Below are 19,357 nucleotides of genomic sequence, written 5' to 3' on the forward strand. Positions count from 1 at the left end.
GTCCTGGTAACCGTCGCGCACCGTTTGCTAATTGCTGGTTTTCACTCACTTGCAAGCCCTGATGACCTCGCTGGCAGAGTTCCTGATGTTGATCTCCTCCAGGGGGATCCTCTTCTCCTCCACCTCCGAGGCGATGAACGTCTCTCGGGCTCCGCTCTCCACCTTGATCAGGCGGATCTTCAGCTCCTTGGGCGGCCCGTCCGACAGCGCCTTGAGCTTCAGGAAGTCGTTGGAGCCCAGCGTCGAGCCCGCCGCGTCCGCCTGGTCCTTGGAGGCCGCCACGTCGACTCCGCTCTGGGACGCCCACTCCGCGTGCTCTCCCTCGCTGGTAGAGCCCGCGGCCGCCTCCCTCCTCCTCTTCCTCTCCGCGTCCGAGTGGGCCCGCTCCTTTTCCCTGACCTCCTTGCTCTGGAGGTCCAGATCGCCAAGAATCCGCCTGTCCTTCTTCTCCTTGTGCCGTTTGCTGGAGCTCGAGTGGGAGGAAGAGGAGGAGGAGGAGGAGGAGAAGGAGGACATCTCTCGTTTCTCCCTGTGCTTTTTCTTCCTATCTGTCCTTTCCTCGTGCTTCTTGCTGCTGCTACTACTGCTGCCGTGACTGCTGTGGGTACTCCCATGTTTCTTCTTCTTGGCCTTCTCTCTATCCCTGTCCCGTTCCCTCTCTCTCTCAGGCTTGTGTCTGTCCTCGTGTTTGAGCTGGGTCTTGGTCTGGTCCGAGTGGTTCCTGCTGGGCAGAGACTGGCTGTTGAGGAACACCTCGCAGCTCCGGCCAAGCTCGGCCAGAGACGACTCCGAGATGGTGGTCAGCTTCATCTCCTCCTTAGGCTCTGTCTTGATCGTCTCTGTGAGGGAGCGAGACTCCTTTCCTGAGCTCATCCTCCTCTCCTTTCCGTCTTCCCTCCAGTCGTCTGGCTCCTCCACCTTTATGTTCCTGCTCTCTGGCCAGCCAATCGGGGAATGCGGCCGTGACTTCATGGGCGGGACAGCCGAGTTGAAGCTCGGCTGATTGGTAGAATCGGAGGTCGGGGAGGTGCTCTGCTGCTGCCGGCAGATGTCGGGGCCCAACGAGAGCGAGGAGGAGTACTTGACCCCGACCAGCGCAGAAGGCGGGGGGCGTCCGAACGGCCCTCCTCGGTAGACGTATTTCTGGCTCTCCAGCACGGAGTCGCTCGCCAGCGACTTGCTGTTGACGCCCGTCTGGTGGAGGTGGGGCCTCTGAGGAGGCGGGGAGCAGGACGGCGTGGTCTCCGACTCCTCGTCCTCGTCCTCGCTCTTCCCCTGCTCCGGGATGCCGTACAGCTTGGCCAGGTCACTGGGACTGTAGTTGGTCCCCGCCGTTCCCGATCCGGCGTCCATGTTCTGTCTGCCGCCGAGGGGGAGGGCGGGTTTGGGACTGCCGCCGTCGTCGTCCTCGTCGTTGAGGGAGGAGGTGCGGCTGCAGGGGGAGGCCAGAGAGCCCTGGCGGCTGAGGACAGGAGGGCTGGAGTGGTCGTCGAGTGACCCAAAGTCCTCCTGGGCTTGCTGCTTGGGCGCCGGGATGAGGTCTGGGGCGCACAGGTAGCTCTTGATGGGCGGCATGGCGCCGGCCTGGAAAGCGGAGACGCCGACGACCCGAGACCTGCCCTGGTCGCCGGCGCAGAGCTCCTCCTCCTTTTTGATGGACTCGTCCAGCATGGCCATGATGTTGGCGAGGCCGTCGGGCAGCAGGGTGGACATGTCCGAAGGCTCCTCCTCAAACTGGGCGCTGTCCGAGTCCCCGCTGGAGCTGTTGGTGCTGCTGCCCAGGCTGCCGAGCCCTCCGCTGGGCATGCGTCTCTGGAGGAGGCCCCCCGTGGTGCCGGAGCACAGGGCGTCTCTGGGGAAGGCCTGGAAGAGCTTCGGGGGGCCGAGGGCCCCAGCCTCCGGGCTGCCTCTCTCACTTTTGGGTGGTAGGCCTTGCGCCGTGGTCTGGTGGGGGTTGGAGGAGGGGGCAGGGCTGGGGTAGGAGGGCTGGGTCATCCCTGAGGTACTTTTTGAGGGGGGGTTGGGGCCTCCGTTGTTGCCCCCCCACATCTCTCTCTGCCTCTGCTTCTCCCTGGCGTACTCGGTCTGGGGGGTGAGCGGGGGGGGACGGAGTCTTTCCAAGGGGGTTGGGGGAGGCTGGATCCCTGCGGCCTGGACTGTAGGACAAGGGGGAACCCCTCCCCGGCTCAGCCAGGGGTAGGGGGGCGAGGACTGGGTCGAGGGTGGAGGATTGGAGTTGGTGACGGAGGAGAGGCATGGAGGTTGGGGCACGGAGGTTGACGACAACATCGATGGCGGCAAAGTTCTGTTTGACAGGAGTCTTTCCAAACTCTCGATGGCGCTCTCCTCTCTTCCTTTCCTCGTCATCTCCTCCTCCTTCATCTTCCTCTCCATTCTCCTCTTTCGCTCCTCCTCCTTTCTCTCGCACTCCCTTCGTTTCTTCCTCTCCTCTTCCTGTTTCTCCCACTCTCTCCGCTTCCTCCTCTCCTCCTCTTGCCTTTCCCACTCCCGCTTTCTCTTCTTCTCCTCCTCTTGTCTCTCCCACTCCCTCCTCCTCTTCCTCTCCTCCTCCTCCTCCCTCCTCTTTCTCTGCTCCTTCTCTCTCTCCCAGTCTCTCCTCCTCTCCTCTGCCTGCATGTGGCCCTCTAACTCTGCATCCAGTTTATCCAGAGCTTCTTCAATCGACTGGGTTACGGGGGCGGGGGGCTGGGGGGCGGGGTGAGAGTAACCCTGAACAGAGGGGCTAGGTTGGGGGCCGAGTCTGGAGAAGGATGGGTTTGAGGACGGCTGCGTGCCGGAGTGGTGTGGGGCAGGTGGGTGCATGGGGCGATGGAGGGGGGAGCTGGTCACAGCTGGGGCAGTTGGGTGCATGGGGCGATGGAGGGGGGAGCTGGTGACAGCTGGGGCAGTTGGGTGCATGGGGCGATGGAGGGGGGAGCTGGTGACAGCGGGGGCAGGGTTGGACGCCCTGCTGGTGATGACACTCTCTCCTGTCCTTCCCAGGCCTGATGACGAAGACGAGGGCGCCGAGGACGTCTGGTAGCGCTCTAGGTCGGATCGTCCATAGTAGGACTTCCCCTGTGTGGGCTGGTGGTTGCTGGGGGGCTGATGGGGCCTGGGGGCCTGAGAGGGGGGCTGGCTGGCTAGGCCCAGATGGGCTCCCTGATAGCCTGGGTGCAGGAGGGCATCCAGGGAGGAGGGGGTGGTGGTTTGGGGCCCTCTCCAGGTGCTGCTGCTGCTGTTGACTGCTGAGCAGACAATAGGGGGCGCTGTGGTCACAGTAGAGATGGCAGGTCCAGAAATGACACCACCGGAACTGTGGGAGTTGGAGTAACGATTCACGGAACAGGGAGGCTGGGAAACGGGTGGGTTCTGGGTGATGACAGGGGTCCGAGTGGAGGCCGGGAGGCCGAGGGGAGGGGGGCTCAGGTGCTGATGATGCTGGCTCTGGGATGGGGCTGGAGCCCGGCTCTCCTGATGGTTCTGGTTGTGGCTCTGCTGCCCCTGAGGTACTGTGCCGGGGACCCTGTAGTGAGCAGACTCCATGTTATGATGGTGGCCTGGCCTGCCCTGGTTGGGGTGTCTCCAGACCTGATGTTGGGCCTGGTTCTGGGCCTGGCTGTGCAGCTGAGGTACTGAGGACGAGCTGGCAGGAGGGGGGCCCTGCAGCCCTGGGTGGGGCTGGAACTGGGGATGGCTGTAAGGCACGCCGGTCGGGTTTGCTGGTGAGGGCTGGGGGTGAGGGTGGGCGTGAGGGTGCTCTCGGTCCCCCCTGGAGGGGTGAGGAGGGGGCTGGATGCCTGAACGGCCCCCCTGGTTGGGCCCCCTCTGAGGCGGTGCGGCCCTGGGCTCCACACGCGGGGGGGCTGAGACTGGCTTGTTGGTGTGGGGGTAGGAGGAAGGGTGGTGCTGGTTGTGAAGGGATTGATTGAGAGCCTGAGGTTGGAAGGGAGGTTTGTGGGGTGGGGGGGCGCCACGCCCCTGCTGGGGGTAACCCCCAGGGGATGAGGTGGGGGTGAGAGGCGAGGGGGCGGAGGGTTGGGGGGGCTTGTAGGTGTAACCACCGCCCATGCCTGGCTTGCCCGAGTCCTGGAAGAAGACAAAAAGAAAGTATTAGAACCCACAATTGTTCACAATGTGTGCTTCTTGTTTTAGCTGCCCGCAATGCTTTGGGGCTATCTTGTTGTTATGATCAGTGACCTATGCACTTTGTAAAGCTCTCTCTTGGAAGTCGCTTTGGATAAAAGCGTCGCTAAATGAATAAATGTACATGTAGAACCCGGGAGCTCAGTACACTTTATATCGACTAAACACATAATAATCAATAATAAAGCTTCTTCTACAGGCGATATCACAAGAGGGCTTCACATACACCCATAGAACTGCACCTAAACCAACCTAAAACCCTCAAAGAAGACAAGGTGCTGGAGCTGTCTTACGGTTCTGACCTGAAACTCCAGGGAGGGGTTCTTGCGTTCGGGCTGGGGCCAAGGGGCATTGGCCTTGTGTATGGGGTTCCAGAAAGTGGGCTTGGGAGGGGGGTAGCTGGGCTGCAGGGGGGGCTGGCTGGCACCAGGGAACCTCTGCATCCCTGGATGAGGTACCTGGAGAGGAGAGCAGAGTTCACAGTCATTAACCATGTCAATGCTCATACGAGACCCAATAATGATGCTAGCGGTAAGTTGAATGCAGCAAGAAACACACAAAAGTGGATTCTAGTTACATTTAGGCGTTTAGCTTATCCAGAGCGACTTACAGTAAGTACAGGGACATTCCCCCCCAAGGCAAGTAGGGTGAAGTGCCTTGGCCAAAGACACGTCATTTTGCACGGCCGGATTAATAACCCGATTACCTAACCGCTCAGCCATCTGACTTAGTTAACAACAGTTGCAATCCCAGGAAGCCTAAACCAGGTCCATTCTTTCAGCTTTCGTATCCACACAGCAGAGCAGAGGACGGCCGCACGGAGGGCACCAACCTGGTCTGAGCTCCTCTTCCTCTTGCTGGGGCTGGGGCAGTCGTCTCCTGGGCGCGACGAGGGGTGCAGCGGGGGGGGCGGGGCGTGCTGGATGACCGAGTGCTCTCCCAGAGGCGGGGCCGGCCTCTTCAGCTGACCGCCCATCATCTTCCCTGGGTAGCCCCTCTGCTGGCCCTGGGGGGTGACCGAGACACGGAGACACACATGAGAGGCCACCTCACACAGCACCAGGGGAGATGCACACCAGCTGTTGTTTCTCGCTTTCTGACCCATGTTTCTATGATAAAACGTGGGTTCGTTTTTTTGTCTGGCCATACTGTATACTGTGGGCTCAGGTCACGTGACGTGTGCTGGATGTGAGAGGAGGAGAGAAGAGCTGTGGGCCCAGGTCATGTGGCGTGTGTCATGTGACATGTGTCCTGGATGTGAGAGGAGAGAGAGAGAGAGAGAGAGGGGCCTACCTGCTGCACCTGCGCCCACAGCTCATCTCCCAGGGGGGGCGGGGCCCTGGAGATATGCTGCTCCTGAGGTCCCCCGTACTGATGGACAGAGGGAGGAAGAGAGGGAGGAAGAGAGGGAGGAAGAGAGGGAGGAAGAGAGCGGGAGAAGGATGATTAAATCTCTCCTGACAGCGACCTTCACTTCCCCTTCTCCCTTCAATTCCCAAGTCGACCGATCGTCGCCGTGCTCCGCCCCTCTTCCCTTACCTTCAGCAGCTGATTGGGTCTGCCGGGGGGGTGATGGGGGGTGGGGGGAGGTCCCGGGTTGTAGCCGTTGTGCAGGCGAGGCGCGTGGTCGCCTGGCAAGGGTCCGGGTCCCGGGGGAGGGTGGGACTCGTACAGCTGCTCCCAGACGTGGTGGGGAGGGGGGGGAGGCCTCTGGGCCGGCTCCCTCTGGAGGGCAGGGAGCATGGCCGGGGACAGGTCCAGCTTCTCTCCCCCGCGTGCCTGCATGGGACTGGGCAGAGACACACACACAGACAGGGGAGGCTCAGATAACATTACAACTACAAATACCACAGACAAACACTAGGCATGCCTGCTTGTGTGGGTGTGTGCGTGTGTGTTTGTCGAGTTCTGCACTCACCCATTATTGTAGTATTTACTGGGATGGTTCAGTCCACCCATGTGATTGGGCGGGAGGTGGGGAATGAGCTGGTGTTGATTGATACCTGGTGAACACCTGGTAGAGAGAGGGGGGAGAGAGTCATTCGACTTCCAAGCCTGTGTTGACTTAAAAGGGAATTTTCCTTTGTTTGAATGTATCCAAAGATTACAGTTAACCTTTTTGAGGACGTGTTCAAACAGGGGAGGTGTGCCCTGTGTGTGTGCGTGTACGGTGTGTGTGCACTTGTGTGTGTGTGTGTGTGGTGGTTGCCGTGGAGACGGGCCTACCTGGCAGGTGGCGCCCAGGTGCGGCCGCCCACGGGAGCCCATGGTCCCCGACTGAGTCCGTCCAGAGGGAAGGAGTCCCGTGTGCCACGCCCGCCAAACTGCTCTACCGCGTGATGCATCCAGCCTGGGGTCGCCACGGGAGACAAGGATCAGTCAGACAGCACACACACACAGGAAACCGCACACTTCTCTCACGCACACACACACCAATCAACAGAGTAAGCAGCATTGCACAGAACAACAAATAAGGTCACAAGAGACAGCACTGTGTCACACACACACACACACACACAGACCCCACCCAAATGCCCAGACAGCCAGATGGCTGGTACCCACCACAGTAGCTGTGTGTGTGAAGCCCTCCACTGCAGAACAGAGAAGGCCACCCTCCCAACACAGAGCAGGGAGCGTCTGCAAGTCTGCCTGTCAGGCTACAGCACCAAGGAACGACAAGCCTGTTGGCTGGAGAGGGAGGGAGTGAGGGATGTACAAAAGTCAATACATGCCAGTGGGCCTTCCAGTATACAGTTGAGACTAGGCAGGAGATCAGGACTGCAGAACTGACTGATGGAGGGAGAGAGGGATGGAGAGAAACTAGACAGATGGAAGAAAAACAACAACCAAACAAGACCCCAGATACCACATTCTGTAGAAACAGAAACTCTTTATCCCTCTCTATACAGACACAAATAATCTTTCTCCCGTGTGTGTGTGTGTGTGTGTGTGTGGGCGAAAATCTTTCGTTGCATCAGAATGTAACCATGAGGCTGGTCGTATGCTGTCTTTGTCTGCTCTGCTGCAGTGGCACGTCAGAGCCCCTAGGGGGCGATGGCGAGCCTGGAGCCGACTGGCAGGATTACTAGCCGAGCACAGATGGCTCGTCAGAGGAGAGCACGGAGGTTAGGCTAATCCTCAGCGGGGGCCTTCTGATAAGAGCCGACAGAGAGAGAGACACGACTGGACACGCGCCAACTGCGTGTGCGTGTTTCAGGCTAAGTGTACAAGGTTGGGCGTGCGTTGAGCCAATTGTGTGCGTTTGAGCGTGGGCATATGTGTATTGTGTGTGTGTGGAGTGGATCCACTGGTTTAATCTCATTACAGCAGGCGTGATGGAGAGGGAGAAGGGACTAGAACAGACGGCCTGAGGAGGATGGGAGGATAGATTAAGAGGAGATTCTTTAGAGGAAGGAGAGGGAACAAACCGGGTATCTCTCACACACACACACACACCTTCCCACACATCAAAAAGATCCGCACAAAGGATCAGTGGAGAAATACATCAAAAAGGCCTGACAGATAGTCTTACACACACTCAAACAAAGAGACTCAATACAAAAGAGAATCTTGCCAAAACCACACAAACACACACACCACACAAAACACACACAAAACACACAAACACGCGGGACGATCCAGTCTTGCTCAGCAGAATGCTCCCAGTTGGAGATCCTAAATTAGCAGGCCTCCCACACAACTGTCTCTTCATCCTCTCTCTCTACTGTCATCCCTCCCTCCCACACAACTGTCTCTTCATCCTCTCTCTCTACTGTCATCCCTCCCTCCCACACAACTGTCTCTTCATCCTCTCTCTCTACTGTCATCCCTCCCTCCCACACAACTGTCTCTTCATCCTCTCTCTCTACTGTCATCCCTCCCTCCCTCCACAAAGCCTGGCAGGGAGGGTATTTTGGGTGTTCCACTTTTAGATTTCAGAGGGACGGAAATAAACCCTCCTCCGCCTGGTGTGTGTGTGTATGTGTGTGTGATCCTGATACAGCATCCAGACACCACTGGCATGTAAAGATAGACTCACACACACACACGGCGGACCGAGTGACTGTCATAAACAGCCTCCTTAAACGGAATGCTCCAAGACATTCCCATGGATGAATGCAGACACACACAATAACAGACAGACTCTTCTTACCTTAGAGTTTAGCACCTTATGAAGATTCACAGTCTTGAGTCTCAGCTTCTGCTGTCAGTCATCTCTCTGGGGCTGCCTCAACCCTGAGACAGGGAACAGGGGGGGGGGGAGAGGAGGGAGATATTTAATTTCAAGCAATCACACAGCAGATATCAGATGTACCAGGAGAGGTTCTCCACGCGTCTACAGAATGCTACAAACTGGGCTGGGTTAGAAATCATCTTTTCCAAACAGAAAGTTTGAACAGTTCATTTTCCCGCACGAGTTTTGCTGTCAATGAGCTTCCTGTCAATGAGCTCAGCGTTACTGAAGTGCAGCTATCAGTATGACTTGGGCAAGCCTCTCTCCCACATGCTGACTGTAGGAGACTGGTGGAGCAGAGGAGAGCAAGTCACCCCCTTTACTCTCACCATCTCTCTCTCTCCCGAGTCGACACGCAGCCAAGGTGTGGAAGCCGGGGGAAGGAGGAGTGTGTGTGTGTGGAGGGGGGGGGGGGGGGGACACACGACGACAAGGGGAACAAGGGTGGGGGCCACACACACACACACAATAGCAAGTCTGCTAGCCTAAACAGCAGCACTGAAAACGTGCATGGGAAGAGAATGGAGAGTTAAGTCAACTACCACATGTACAGGAGAAAGAGCTAGCGAGCGAGCGAGGTCAGACAGTGTAGGTTGCAATTAGTTGTGTTTTATAGAGGGTGTGTTTGTTGTTGCGTTGCCGGGACCTGACCAACAGTCGTCTATTTCGGTAACCACGCTTGACGACGGGGAGAAGACGACCTGATCTAGAGACACGACCCGTGTGAAAAAGGAAACTTTCGTTGACACACAACGTATGTCACACAATGTGACAAAAGCGCCAAGCTAACTAAACATGCTCGCTCAGTACACCATCTGTACGCTTTATCTGTTACCCCCGGTTACACAGCGGGATTAAATGCAGTTATCTGAGCTGCGTGTGTGAAGCTAAGATAGAGATAGAGATGTGTGTGTGACTGAGTGAGAGAAAGGTAGAGAGAGGTAGAGAAAAAGAGAGAGGGAGAGAGAGACATAGGGAGAGAGAGAGGGAGAGAGAGACATAGGGAGAGAGAGAGAGTACTGTATTTCAGAGTATCCGGGGTAGCTAGGTCAGGGAAACCCCCAGCCTGTGAGACAGTGAGTCAGCATGGGAGAAAGGGCTTACCCCAAATGCGGGGCTTAACCCCCCCCCCCCCCCCCATGGGACGTCACTTAAAGTCATGTAAGGTAACGGGGGGGGCGTGTCACCAGTGATGAAATCACAGGGAATTTCTCAGAGCGCCTTTCGCCGCGTCATGGCTGCTGGTGGGCGGGATGTGTTTTGAAACAACCAACAGGAAGTCTCCGGGGGGAGTTTTACAGTGAAGAGAGGAATCGTCGACTACCAAATAATACCGACGCGACGTGCGGTCGGTTGGGGAGTAACCCTTCTCCTTCCCGTTGATGTACTGATGATGAGAAGGATGCCGTAAATGAGGGCGATTGGCCACACGACTGAGCATTCACTCACACACTTCATGAACTCCCCTCAATACACAAAAAATCACGACACGATAATAGATTTATGTAACAATCATCTTTTTTTGGTTGGGGTTGACAATGTGTGTCACCATGTCACCAAGCCCCCCCACAGCTGTCTTGATCAGTGAAATCCCCCTCCCTTCAGACATCAAAGGCCTCTTCCTGTCACCACCCCTGTCGCCCTGGTTACCGCAGAATTCTGAGGAAAGGGGGAGGACAGAGCTCTGTCTGTCTGGGGGAGGACTGGCTGGGTGGGGGATTGCCATGACAACCGGCGCTGAACCACAACATCCACCGAATAGGATCTTGAAGCATCTTGATGCTTGGCCATGTTTCAATGTTTACTGACGTCTCACTGATGAATCCAGATGTTTGTCCGTCACCAAGGCAACACCATGGAGTCGAGGCAGATGAGGACAATGAGATGTCTCGAACATGGGCCCTTTCCCCTCACTCAGGGGGCGGGGAAAACACACACACAGTGAAAAATAGACTGTTGAGAGTAGTCTGAGAGGTACAGGAAGGGAGAGAAAGAGGAATAAGAAGATAGGAGGAAGAGAGAAAATGGGGATGACCAGAACAGACAGCATTCAGTGCCTGACTAGGGTTGACGGGTAAGAGAGAGATTTGATCACAGAATAGAGAGATGGACAGAATGTTCCGGAGTGTCTTGTGGAGGCTTTTTCTCCCTCAATCTCTCTGTCCCTCAATCTCTCTCTTCCTCAGTCTCTCTCTGCCTCAATCTCTCTCCCCCCCAGTCTCTTCCTCAGTCTCTCTCCCCTCCAGTCTCTCCCTCAGTCTCTCTCTCCCCTCCAGTCTCTCCCTCAGTCTCTCTCTCCCCCAGTCTCTCTTTCTGCCTCAGTCTCCCCGTCTCTCCCTATCTGATGCTGCCACTGATAAGGATCTCGCTCCAGAGGAAACAACGTCAAACACGCTTGCTTCTACCTCCCCATGGCTGGCTGCCAGTGTTTGGTTTGCTCGTCTTTCCAGCATCACACATGACGCATGCACGAAGACATACAGACCTGGTGTTGCAAGCAGTGGTAGAGGACTGGTTCAGTTAGAATACAGAGTGTGTGTCTGTGTGTGTGTGTGTAAGGAGGGGTGGGGGAGTAGGGTCAGTTCAGGACACAGGGGTGGGGGAGTAGGGTCAGTTCAGGACACAGCTAGCTCTCCTCATTCTCTTCGTCCACTCTGGCCAACTGTTCTCTCCAGCTCTCTGTTCGACCTTGTTTATAACAGTGCCAGTTTGTGTCTCTCGACCCAGTCATCTGAAACTTCTTCTTTTTGGTCTAACTTTGTTGAAACTGTTCTGATCTGCTGGCTGGCAGTTAAAAGGATGTAGATGGAAACACAGCAGCTGACAGCAAAATGTCACATATTCAGCTCTCTTTCTGTTGCCTCTAACTGCCTTCACACCTGGGTTGGAGACCTCAATCTCAGATCAGTGTGTGTGTGTGTGTGTGTGTCCGTTATCAACAAACCGCAAGCTCACACGTGCCGTGTGTGTGTGTGTGTGACACATTGAGAAAAGTAGAAGAGAGAAGAGGCTTGGCCAAGTGCAGACAGGAAGTTGCCGTCACAAGCACAGGAAGTAGGCCTCCCTGGGAGGAGGAGGGGGGAGGGGATGACTCTTCCTGTGGAACAAAAAGGATGTGGGTGAAAAAGAAAGTGATATTGATCGAGAGACACAGCACTTGTGAAAGAAATATGCCTAAATATGAACAAAAGTCGCTTTACGGCGAGTTGCTTTTCAGTCTCGAAATAGCTGTTGGTCGTGAGGTAACAGGATGAAGCAGGAGGTCCCCCTGAACATGGAGGGTTTGTCATCTGGCAACCAAGAGAAGTTTGGCATCAGAAACCAGGCTGTGTGTTGTGCCTATGTTCCTCTTCCAGTACGTCGAGCAAGTTCCCTCATCAACAAGCTGACTTCAGAGAAAGAGTGACGAGCTGCTTTTACAACAACAACAAAAACGGCGTGATCTCAAAAGTCAGTCAAAGAGATTGTGATCCTCAAAGTATGTTGTGTTACAATCTGAATATCAACATGTTTTCCCGAGATATTCAGAATCAACGTGTATGTTTTTCACTTACTACCGGCACAAAAATTGAAGTCTTTCTCACTTTCCACTGTTCCGCTCAATCAAAACCCCAGAACAGTCTTTCGTTTCTCAGAAAGACAGAGACACACGATATGACAGCAGCCCACGGTGACACAGTCTTTCTGGGAAAGACGAAACATCTCAAAACTTAGCAAAAACACGCTACCCCCCCCCCCCCCCCCAAAAAACCCTGCCACACACACACGCCATGCCACTCATTTCCAATGCCCCTTCCCAGAACTGAGACAGACACACACCACTGTCTCTGCATTACCCCCAAACGCTCAAAAACTAGAACAGAGAAGAGACTCTGTTCCCTTGACAACGGTTGCTGTGGAGTCGCTGGCGTCGGCAAGGCTGTGTTACAGAGGTGGATTCAGATGGATAGAGAGATAGAGGTAGAAAGAGAGGAGGAATGATTGAGCGGAAAGTAACTCATGCCCACCCCCCACTCCACAAGTCATACAAGTGTCTGATTCACCAAAAGGAGCAGGCAGTGTTCTCCATCTTCCCTGCTGATCAACAACAACAACAAGACTAACTACATGTAGTCAGCAGAGGAGGAGATCATCACAATACACCCGGAACTTCAGAGTCCCTCCCTCCCTCCCTCCCTCCCGAACAACATTCTCATCTCTCCAGAGTCACCGGGCGTTCTTCCTCCCTGCACGTGGAGGACAAGTGGGGGGGGGGGGGGGGCCTCCAGCTGTTCATACGAGGACGGTAATTGTGCCCCGTCCGAGGCGAGGGGCCTGGGAGCGCTGACGCACATCTGCCATCCCTGCCATGGCACACTGGTCGCTCCGTTTGGATTCAACAACAAGGTGGTTGTTTACCAATCTGCTAAATACCTGCATCGCTTGCCCCCTCCCGCCTCCTCTCTCTCCAACAGATATTTATGATGATACATTTCTCCTCAGTAGCCACCCCCTCTCTCCCCCTGTTCCAGCTCATGCTGCGTTCGCCTCTCATGCAGTCCACCGGTGAAGGAGGAGGAAAAGCTCGTCATGGGGTGACGTGGGGACAAACAGACGGGCAGAAAAAGTGAATTCCTTCCTCGTGTGTGTTTCGGGTGTGTGAGTCACACACACACGCATGTTTACGCACCTCCCTTTCACTACTGCATCATCAGTGGCACCATGCCAGTGAACACCGAGAAAAGCGACTCTCATATTAGAGCTCTCGCATCCAAAACAGGAACTACACAACCAACGAGACAGTCGAGTGTGGCTACCTCCGTCGTTAGAGATGAGTATTCCAAGGTTCTAACGTTCTAGAAGCTTCACACGCAAAAGTGGAATACCGAGCATGTATTACTAAGCTGTCCTCCTCTCAGACACACTTCCTGTAACTCTCCTTACAGACTAAATAAAACACTTGACTTGAAAACAGAAGCTTCTGGAAAACAGTGGTTGCTTTCAACATCCAAATAGTTCCCCTTATATAACTCTGACCATGCGGTTTGTGACACACACACACACACACACACATTGTCTCACAATTCCGAGACATTCAAGTTGTGAATGTAAGAACTGGAAAACCTGAACAACGTGAAAGTGTGTCACACTCTCTCTCACTCTCTCTCTCTCTCACAAACAGTTTCATCATCTCCCTCAAAAGGCTGAGTGGGTGTTTAGATGATTAGAGCTCGAACCGGCCCACTGCCCCACATTACTCATGTCACACACCCTTTTCCTTACACCACACTTTCACACCCATCCTTTACACACACAAGCCACACCTGTCGCTACGATCCATCATTCTCTCACCCCCACACAGCAGCTACATACAGCACCTGTCCATGGGGACGAACATCAAACGTATCACAACACAAGCGTCAAACGACCCCCGTCTTTGTCACCTTTTGTCCGTCTCCACACACCAGACAAAAGGTAATCGTTCTACATCTCGATATATTTGTATCGAGTTCCTTTTCCCCCCCTCTCTATAATATGACTCAATTAAACCATCGTTTTAAAGTCAACTGTCTCACTCTCACTACCCCCACAAAAAAAAGTGTCGTACTGCTTTAATGACATGCTTAGTGTTCGTCATCGTACTAGACTGGGCGGCGATTGTTCATTCACTCGCGTTTGGAATCACGGGACTAACGGGGGCGGGTGATTCAAGAGTCCGTATTCAGACAGACATAAATGCCATATGACAGCAGTGGACCTTTCGTACGCTTAACCCTGCCCTAACTTACTGCTCCGACATCAAAGGGGAACAAACACGACAGTCGTTTCCATGTCTATCACTCAGATGGATCGGAAGTGGACGTTCAAAGGGTTTTCTCGACCCCATGCCAGCACACTCCCGTAGAACGACGCGTTTATAGCCTCGTCATAAAATGCACGGGACCGAGGCGAGCTCGTTTTAAAGAGTTTTATTTCACTCCTCCCCTCCTGAATTCTCATGAATACCATGAACGTAGGCTGTGTGATACCACAACAACACTCGTCTCCGAGTTAAAAGCACCTTTCATTACGGCAATTTCCCTTCTCCGTCGGGCGAGACGCAGAGCCATTCTCAGAAGTCTTTCCAACATAATATAAGCTACCAAAACTGGATCGACAACACAACCAGGCACCCCTCCCCCCGGGCAGAGAGGTTAGGGCAATGCAAATAACTTCCTTTCAATGCAGCCCTTTGTGTACGTAAAGACTGACTAGGGGCAATCCATTCACTTTACAAGGAAGCCTATAGCCCACCTCGCCCCTGTCCATCCATCCTCCAAGACCCCTGCCCACTTGCACACACAATGGCGTGGGATCTTTCCTACACAAGCATTTCTTAAAACTCGTCTTTCCCCCTCTCCTTCACAATCTATCCACCAAATCCAATAACACGTGCAACTTCAGTGTTATGATGACGATCGTTCTCAACTTTTTAAAAGGCAATATATAGCCCAAGTATAGTAACAAGAGTTGCTGTAGCTTTCAGTGCATCAAAAACAAAAACAAACCAAGTCCTAAGCTTTCGCTTTAGTTGCATACAACAAGCAAGGCATACGTTTAAATTTAAAATTATTTAAAATTCATATCGTATGTGGTCAAATATTTACGCACGGGGATATTCCCCCAACCAATCAATTGGACACGCTCAAGCGGCAGTCGGAGGAGCGAGTCTTCCGGTTACATTGGCTTCCTTTCGCCATTGGTCCAGTCAAGGCTAATAACACTCATTCGGTAAGCTATCCTAGCACACAAATGGACAACATAGGCAGGTTATGAACAAGCATTTCCTTCGTTCTAACGTCAAGAAACACACCGATAAGTTAAAAACAAAACAAATAATAGCCTACGCGGTTTAGTTAAATAAAGCCTGAAGTCTTACCGTTGGGAAAACTCTTTCAACAAGATCAACTTAGTAAGCACCAAAACGACTGTTGGTCTAGAGTGACAGCTTACAGTAGGCTACTTTCTCCACAAATGGTTAGAGTTAAACATTTACAGTAGGTCAATAAATCAATCGCTAGGCTACTAGGCTGTAGTGTAGTATCTTAAAATGTTACCACTTCGGGCAGTGTTGAAATTATCGAAATCAGCCAATCACCTACAGTGCTCGAGCGTAGTGCATCTCTGGTGAAGTCCCCGAAAAAGATCAGACGGAGTTTTCAGCAGTAAAATATCCCAGTGTATTCCAGTATCCGTGGGTTCAGTCGGTATTGCTGTCCCGCAGCGCGAGCTGTATTCGCAAGTTTCTAGCTCAGTCTGCAGATAAATTCCAGCGACTTCGTATAGGACAGCCTTCTCCAACCGGCTAAATACAATCCGTCTCTCTTTCCTACGGCGCTCACTCGTAAACTAATCACCAGATGCCCTGAGAATGTCTGCCCTGCTTGCATCTATCGACGAGATCGTTTTGTTTTTATTATTCCGTTTGTTTGTTTGTTCTCTCTTTTTACGATCCTCGTCGTCGTTTTCTCTCCACACAGAAGCCAAGCAGGGATCGAATTGCGCTGAGCTCTGTTTTAAAGGGACGAGCTACTTGGCTCGAAGCTCAACCTATGATGCTATCGCTACGGAGCGCCACACACCAACACACTGGCCTCCACACACGTACGCCCCTCCTCTGCTCTTCGCTCGCTGACGTCACCGCACGGCCCCGGAATTCCCTGACAGCGCAAACTGGCACCGGATCCAACTCCAAGCCGCGTCCGCTACCGGAGCTTGTTCACGAGCCTCCGTCTTTTTTTAAAGGTGGACTCGTGACCGGCCCACTCGCAGGTCCGCAGGACTCAGTTTCCGACCGACTGCCTATTTTAGGACAAGGAATTATGTCCTGACGCCATAACGAGGCTATTATTCCAACCGGCCAGAACAGATATGTCGGGAGAATGATAATCACTACAGCCCTCGATCGAAAATAAATTTTTTATTTTTGGCAATTTTACAGTTATAACAAATATATGACATGAACGAGTAAATATATAAATACCCTTATCTATTATAAAAACATTAAGTACTATTAAGATATGAACGATAAGCTTCATCATTAACGGATTTAGAAACTGACTTCCATACAATTACCAATCAGTTAGTTGCTTTGCCATGGCTAAACTCCATGTCTTAAGTTTAGCCAAGACATTTTAGTTAAAGTGAGATTCAGTATGAGAAGTCTACTGACAACACCTATCAGGCTCCTCTCCCAAGCAGACTATACTACTGCTTGAGCGTGTTCAGTAACCAGCAAGATTCATGCTGCTTTTTTTAAAGACAGAAACGTGTGATAGATACAAACCCCAGGATTCAACAATACCAAACAGATGACTTGGTGTACCAGCATGTGTCAGACACACACAAAAGAACACCCCATCAGTAGATCCACTAAGCCTCATGATACAAGGGAACAAAATGTGTCTACAACAAGAGCATCAGGAGCGCGTCATGGCAGCAACAAAAGGAGACTCTCACACACGATGATAGTGCAATGCTGAACTGCCTGTTCCCAGACAGTAAATTAGATAGTAAGCCTACCAAAGAGTTCCTCTCTGGCACAATGAACATACCAGGTGCGTTTCCTCCCAAGAGATCTCTGACACACACACACACGCTCTCTCTCACTCTCTCCCTCTCTGTGTGTGTGTACGTGTGTGTGTGTGAGAGCGTTGTGGGAGCCATCAGCCCAGAGCAGTAAGCAGGAAGGGGCCTAGTGATTGATGTGGCCTGGGTGGGACTACAGTGCACACACACACACACACACACACACACACACACACACACACACACACACACACACACACACACACACACACACACACACACACACACACACACACACACACACACACACACACACACACACACAGCTCTTACCCATGTGTTACTGTAGATGTGTGTGTGTGTGGGAATATAAAGTGTACGCCCCCCTTCCTGTCCCACTACAGTTAAGAACAGGGGGGGGCGGCGAGGGGGTTGATAATCCCAGGTGTGTATTTGTGAGGGAGGAGAAGGGGGAGGAGAGGGGGGAGGAGAAGGGGGAGGAGAGGGGGGAGGAGAAGGGGGAGGAGAGGGGGGAGGAGAAGGGGGAGGAGAGGGGGATTGAACAAGGGACGAATCAGTGAGGAGGGGAAGGCCGGAGGAAGAGAAGGGGGTTCAGTTAAGTTCTCACACACTAGAACAAATATAGCATCTACCCTCATGGGTATCTGAAACATTCCTGTCATTCCCGCTTCTTACACACACATACAAAGTCATGCTTTATGCTTGGGCCACACAGCTTCAAATGACTTGGTGTGCTGTGGGACCGGCAACATGTGTCTCTATCACAAGAAGAAGAAAGGTTTATTGTTCCTCCAGAAAGGACACATGTATGCAGGAAGTGACAACACCAACACACACACACACACACACACACACACACACACACACACACACACACACACACACATGCTGGACATAAAGTTCTTGCTCTGCATTCATCCCGTCCCACTGTCCTTCCTCTAATGGCAGCCCGGAGCAGTGGTCAGCCACATCCAAGGGGCCAAGTCCAAGTGCTCACCCATGTCAAACAGTAACCCTGGCAGGAATCGAGCCCTGGACCTTCTTACTGTCAGACGGCAATGCAAGAACTGAAGCCGAATGTGTGATTTAGTCTGAGACCAAGAGAGAAATAGAGTGTGTGTTTTCAGTTGTAAGACATGCCACTGATACAGACAGTAATGTGTGTGTGTGTGTGTGTATGTGTATGTGTGTGTAGTAGGAGGAGGAGGCATCACAGTTACAGCTCATCTCTGCCTCCGGTACGTGGAACTGTGTGTGTGTGGATCAGTGAGAGATGGTGAGTCAGTTATCAGGTACACAGTGAGACCGTCAGACTATCACTCCCCCTACACACACACACACACACACGTGAGACAGCCAAGTTCTCCTGCTGGGTTGTGTGAGTGGAGCGTTACAGAGGTGGTCTCTACTACTGGAGTTAGATGACAGGACAGGCCAGGCTGAACCTAACCCCTTCAGACAGACAGGCTGAACCTAACCCCTTCAGACAGACAGGCTGAACCTAACCCCTTCAGACAGACAGGCTGAACCTAACCCCTTCAGACAGACAGCAGGTGTAACCCTTCCAGCTCCCTGAAGAGCTTGAAGGAGAGTAACAGGAAGGTCTGTATGTTTGACATATAGAAACGTTTGGGATGTGATGGGTTAAACTCACACACTCACTCACTCACTCCTGACTCAGCAAGGGCTACAAGTCCAGTGAGTCGTACTCACCAAGACAGTGACACATTGTGACCACACAAAACACACACACTCACACATTTATCGAAAGAAAGAGCATGTGTTTGTATGTAAAAAGGAGAACTATGGGACTCAGTACCATGACCAGCACCATGACCCCCCTCCTCTCACCCCCCATGAAAAGAAAACCTGTCTCACTCTCCTCTCCTTCTCTTACTCTTACTCTTACTCACTCTCCGGTGTTCCACAGTCTGGTGTTCCGGAACTTTCTAACACTTCCTCCTCTTTCCAGGGAAGACACCAACTTGCCAGCTTTGTGGGAGTACACGTGTGTATGAACATGAGTGCGTGCGCGTGTGTGTGGGAACGTTTGTGTGCGTGTGTGTGACAGAAGGTTGAGTCGCTCAGAGAGAGAGGGCTTACCAGGTGAGTGTAGAAGCTCTGGTCTGTCCCAGCAGCAGGGGGGTTGTTAGAGTGTCACCATACTTCCTCCTGCTCCTCCTTCTGCCAGCACCTGCTAAACACACAAGAGGAGCACACGGTCACCCACAGTCTAACACACTTAGCACCCTCTTTACATTACATTTACATGTAGTCATTTAGCAGACGCTCTTATCCAGAGCGACTTACAGTAAGTACAGGGAGGCAAGTAAGGTGAAGTGCCTTGCCCAAGGACACTCGAACTGGCGACCTTTAGATTACTAGCCCAATTCCCTACCCACTCAGCCA

The 19,357-nt window shown here is 53.0% G+C and overlaps 1 protein-coding gene across 1 annotated transcript in view; it reads right to left on the bottom strand.

Moving 5' to 3' along the window:
* kdm6ba (lysine (K)-specific demethylase 6B, a) overlaps positions 1–19,357 on the bottom strand; it is a 66,295-nt gene that overhangs the window by 5,540 nt on the left and 41,398 nt on the right. The window contains exons 5-14 of the mRNA XM_084691431.1: positions 19,052–19,145; positions 8,300–8,382; positions 6,709–6,834; positions 6,373–6,496; positions 6,065–6,160; positions 5,686–5,935; positions 5,440–5,517; positions 4,979–5,152; positions 4,449–4,604; positions 50–4,089 (exon numbers count right to left, since the gene is read on the bottom strand). Coding sequence (XP_084547557.1) covers positions 50–4,089; positions 4,449–4,604; positions 4,979–5,152; positions 5,440–5,517; positions 5,686–5,935; positions 6,065–6,160; positions 6,373–6,491 — 4,913 coding nt within the window. The 5' untranslated portion in view covers positions 6,492–6,496; positions 6,709–6,834; positions 8,300–8,382; positions 19,052–19,145. The remainder of the gene's footprint in view (positions 1–49; positions 4,090–4,448; positions 4,605–4,978; positions 5,153–5,439; positions 5,518–5,685; positions 5,936–6,064; positions 6,161–6,372; positions 6,497–6,708; positions 6,835–8,299; positions 8,383–19,051; positions 19,146–19,357) is intronic.

Source organism: Hypomesus nipponensis, chromosome 25 (assembly GCF_054491055.1).
Source record: "Hypomesus nipponensis isolate SF chromosome 25, ASM5449105v1, whole genome shotgun sequence".
Classification (NCBI taxonomy): Eukaryota; Metazoa; Chordata; class Actinopteri; order Osmeriformes; family Osmeridae; genus Hypomesus; species Hypomesus nipponensis.